The sequence below is a fragment of the Cannabis sativa genome, chromosome 7 (genome assembly GCF_029168945.1).
Source record: "Cannabis sativa cultivar Pink pepper isolate KNU-18-1 chromosome 7, ASM2916894v1, whole genome shotgun sequence".
Taxonomy (NCBI): Eukaryota; Viridiplantae; Streptophyta; class Magnoliopsida; order Rosales; family Cannabaceae; genus Cannabis; species Cannabis sativa.
Genome location: NC_083607.1, coordinates 4,005,057 through 4,008,888, shown reverse-complemented (window position 1 = coordinate 4,008,888; position 3,832 = coordinate 4,005,057). Strand labels below are relative to the sequence as shown.

At 34.5% G+C, this 3,832-nt stretch overlaps 1 protein-coding gene across 1 annotated transcript; it reads left to right on the top strand.

The window, feature by feature from the left end:
* Positions 1-1,943: 1,943 nt before the first annotated feature.
* On the top strand, positions 1,944-3,832 carry LOC115696885 (uncharacterized). The gene is made up of 3 exons (XM_030623773.2): positions 1,944-2,313; positions 3,133-3,282; positions 3,377-3,832. Exons 1-3 carry the CDS (start codon positions 2,068-2,070, stop codon positions 3,452-3,454), a joined length of 474 nt encoding a protein of 157 aa, XP_030479633.1. The 5' UTR covers positions 1,944-2,067; the 3' UTR covers positions 3,455-3,832.

The window sequence follows — 3,832 nt, the reverse complement described above, 5'->3', positions numbered from 1 at the left end:
AGAGCTTTCCAACGGTATAAAGAACGTCCCAAACGGAGTCCCAAGTCAAAAGTTATGGCCAAAACAAAATTGAGAAAAATAGAATTTCTCCTTTGCCCGGATCCAGTCGTGACGGCCGGAAATCCCGTCGCGACGACTGGGTTTAGAACACCCCAAAACTCCATTTTTAAGGTCTTAAACATGCTAATTTTCCATAACTTCGAACCTCAACCAAAACAGAGGATAAAAACACAAAATTCATGCATAAATCCACAACCAGAATCAAATTTAACCATATACAACTTTCAAGCTCCAAACTTGACCTAAAAATCATGCTCCAATCCACAACATTCAAGCTTTCAAGCTTGAGCTTAACTTCAGCCTACCCAAACAATTTCAGCAACAACTAATCACACATATTTTGAATTTAAGGTAAAGAGGAACCCTAAAATCCCATCTATAGCTCAAGTAATCACCACATCAAAGTTTCAAGCATAGACATACTCAAATTCATCAAAATTAGCTATAAATCCTCATACATGCATAACAAGCTTATCAAATTAATTCATGCTCATCTCAAAAGAATTTTCAGAAAGCAAATCAATTAAAACTCAGTAAAGAATCTACCTCACTTCCAATTCCAAGCCAATTCAAGAAATTCCAAGTTTCAAGCCCAAAATCCCAAGCTTTTCCTCAATTTCCAAGTTGCAAAAATTCAATATAGTAAGAGAGGGAGAGGGTTCGGGTGAGAGAAAAGAGAAACCAGAAATAAATTCATTTTCCCAAAAAAAAATCCAATTAATCCAATGTAAATCATTTATGGTCAAATGACCATTTTGCCCCTAAGGCTATAAAACCAACATATTCATTTTCAAGGGCATAAATGCCAAATCACACTCAAATATTGCCAAATAAATTCCAGATTATCACATGTCAAATAAAATGCCAAATAATCAATTCAATTTACATTTCGGGCCCGAACCCGGTTCGGCCCGAAATTCCCGGGTGTGACTATACCGTGCTAACCTGTCAGAACACACCTGAAAAGACAACACATGCATACTATATAATAATATAGTTCTATTAAGCACGTAATTAAATTAATCTCAACAATTTACCCTTCTCGGGTCATAATTACAAAAATGCCCCTGGCTCACCAACGGGGTCTTAACATGTTAAATTCATATAATTTCACATATGTTGAACTATATAATAATATAATTCCTCAATTAACTCATAATTATCTAGTTAGAGTTTTGCTAATCCATTTTTAATTCCGGGTATTACAGAGCCAATGTGCTGTCGACACTTTTCTATCAACTATTGAGGATAATGCGACCAAATGTACTTGGTGCATGTGGTACAAAGGTCGTACTTCTGTTAAGAACGTTCTTGATTATTTGTTAAGTCTTATAAATAGGTGTATAGGTGCCTAAATACAAGTCGCTAGTATGTTATATGTTATATGCTTTTCTTACTGAGTCTGTCGACTCACAGTTGTTGTTTGCATGTGTAGGTAAAGGAAAGACAAAAGCTGAGCACAAGTGAATCTAGAGCTCGAAGATGATTGTACATATTAAGGGGGTAGACCTAGAGAGTTCAATCTCAGGATGATTTGGACCTATATTTTATAGTCGCTAAGCAACATATTTATGAGATGTATTTTGAAAATGAAAGTAAATTTTAAAGATGAGATTCCGAATTTTTATACAGAAGATACACCAACCACTGCAAGATCATAGAGTCATTAATTGTGTATATGTTAGTAGGAATGCAAATGAAGTGGCACATTGTTTAGCCAATTATGTTTTGTCTGTCAATGCTAGTGATATGGGCAAATGTGACTTGTTGTCATTTCCATTTCAAAAAATAAATAAATAAATAACTAATTTTATTTTATTTATTTTTTAAATTATTTTCCGGTCCAACTTAATTAAATACTTATCTTTGTTTTTTTTTTAGTTGGAAAACTAGAGAACTTCTCTTGAGTTTTGGCTCTCAACTAAAATATATACAAATACAACTATAACAACATCACCAAATACTGAAGCTTTTTACAGTCTGAGGAAGAAGAAGAAGAAGACTCAAATGACGAGTTGTATGCTGTGTAAGCCTCTGCCCTTCCTCACACCCAAACCGATTCCAAGCTACGGTTTCAAATCATCAACGAGATCGCTTAATGGCGGTGTTGGGTGTTTATTTGTAACTCATGCCACATCAAATACGAGGCCATTCAGTTCTAGGGTTTGTGTTGTCCGTGCCTCAATTGTCGGCTCCTACGAAAATTCCTCCGGTTTCATCAAGCGCATGGAACAATCCTGGCTAATTTCACAGGTAGGTTTAGGAAATTGTGAATTTTTATTGCTTGATTAAACCTAAGAGATGTTAAAGTTATCGTCTTGGTTCTGTTGCCGGCGTTAATTGAAATTAGCTAGGTTTTAGTTTTTCATTAAATTATTAATTGATGGAATGGAATTTGAATATCTTAGATTTTTTTTCTAATTATATGGATTGCTTATGTATTTCCATATCCATATCCTATCTTGTGTAACTTCTTTCAACAAAAGTGGTGATATGTACTTTGACCCGAAAGGGGTTAATGGAACAGGTTCTATGGGATTCAGAGTCTTTGATGCATCAATAATCTTTTATAGCCTGACTATTATTAAGATTTTGTGACTTTTTTAGGTGTTCTGGTTTCGAAAAATGTTAGCTAATCACACCCACTTCATACAAATAACTAAGATGTTTCATGTTGGAACCAGAAACCTTAACACTCACCTCTTTCCTTTCTCACCACACCAACTGAGCTAGCTCCAATGGAGTTAAATACCCTTTAATTTCTTAGGTGATGATGTTGTAATGAGAACAGAGTTGTTATTTTGTAGCTTTTGTGGAGTATGCAAGATTGTTTGAATATAGATTTGACTTGTTAAATAACATCTGATTTTTGTTTGTTTTTAGTAATTAATTGCATGTAATATGAATAATAACGAGTAACCACATGGAAAGTAATTCTTTTCTTTTTTAAAAAGAACTTCATCTTTAGGCACTAAGGAAGACATCATTGATTTTAGGACAAGTTAGGTCCATATTCTTAACCTGAATAAGATGGTGTTTGAGTTTTTCCTAAATCTCTGATATGTTTAACAGCAACCAACGCCAGTTGCTTGTTCTTCTTGCGAGTCAAGAGGGCATAATGAATGCAAATGGTGTGCCGGCACAGGCTTCTTTATCCTTGGTGATAACATGCTCTGCCAAGTTCCTTCAAGAAATACCACTTGTGTAATATGTTCTGGAAAGGTAAACTCACAGTAGTACTATTCTTTCATCTTTAGTGGTCGTGTATTGTGCTGTTCTATATTAAATAATTGTCCATGGATATGGTTTTTTTCAGGGAGCAATGTGCTGTTCTGATTGCAAGGGAACAGGTTTTCGAGCCAAGTGGTTAGGAGAACCTCCTATTCCCAAGTAAACACCATTCTTTCTCAACCTGCTGAAAGGTATGGAGTTGGATCATAGCTGCAAAAACATCATAGTAACCTGATTCTATATCTGATATCTTAAAGTCTTGTATTGTATTTTTCCGATCAAAGTTTGATCGTACTTTGATCGATACAGTTACTTACTTGAACCTAAAACTTCAATTGTTTAACTTTGTAATTAAAGAATCAATTCACAACATATAGGCTATTAATTCATAATCTTGAATTGGAGTATAGTTGCTTTCCCTTGTTTAAGTTTTTCATGCCAAATTTTGCTTTCGGAATGTAACTATGTATTCTCAATAAACAAAACTAACTGTAATGAATTGTCAACTTTGATAATGAAAATCAAGGGAACCTTTATAGTA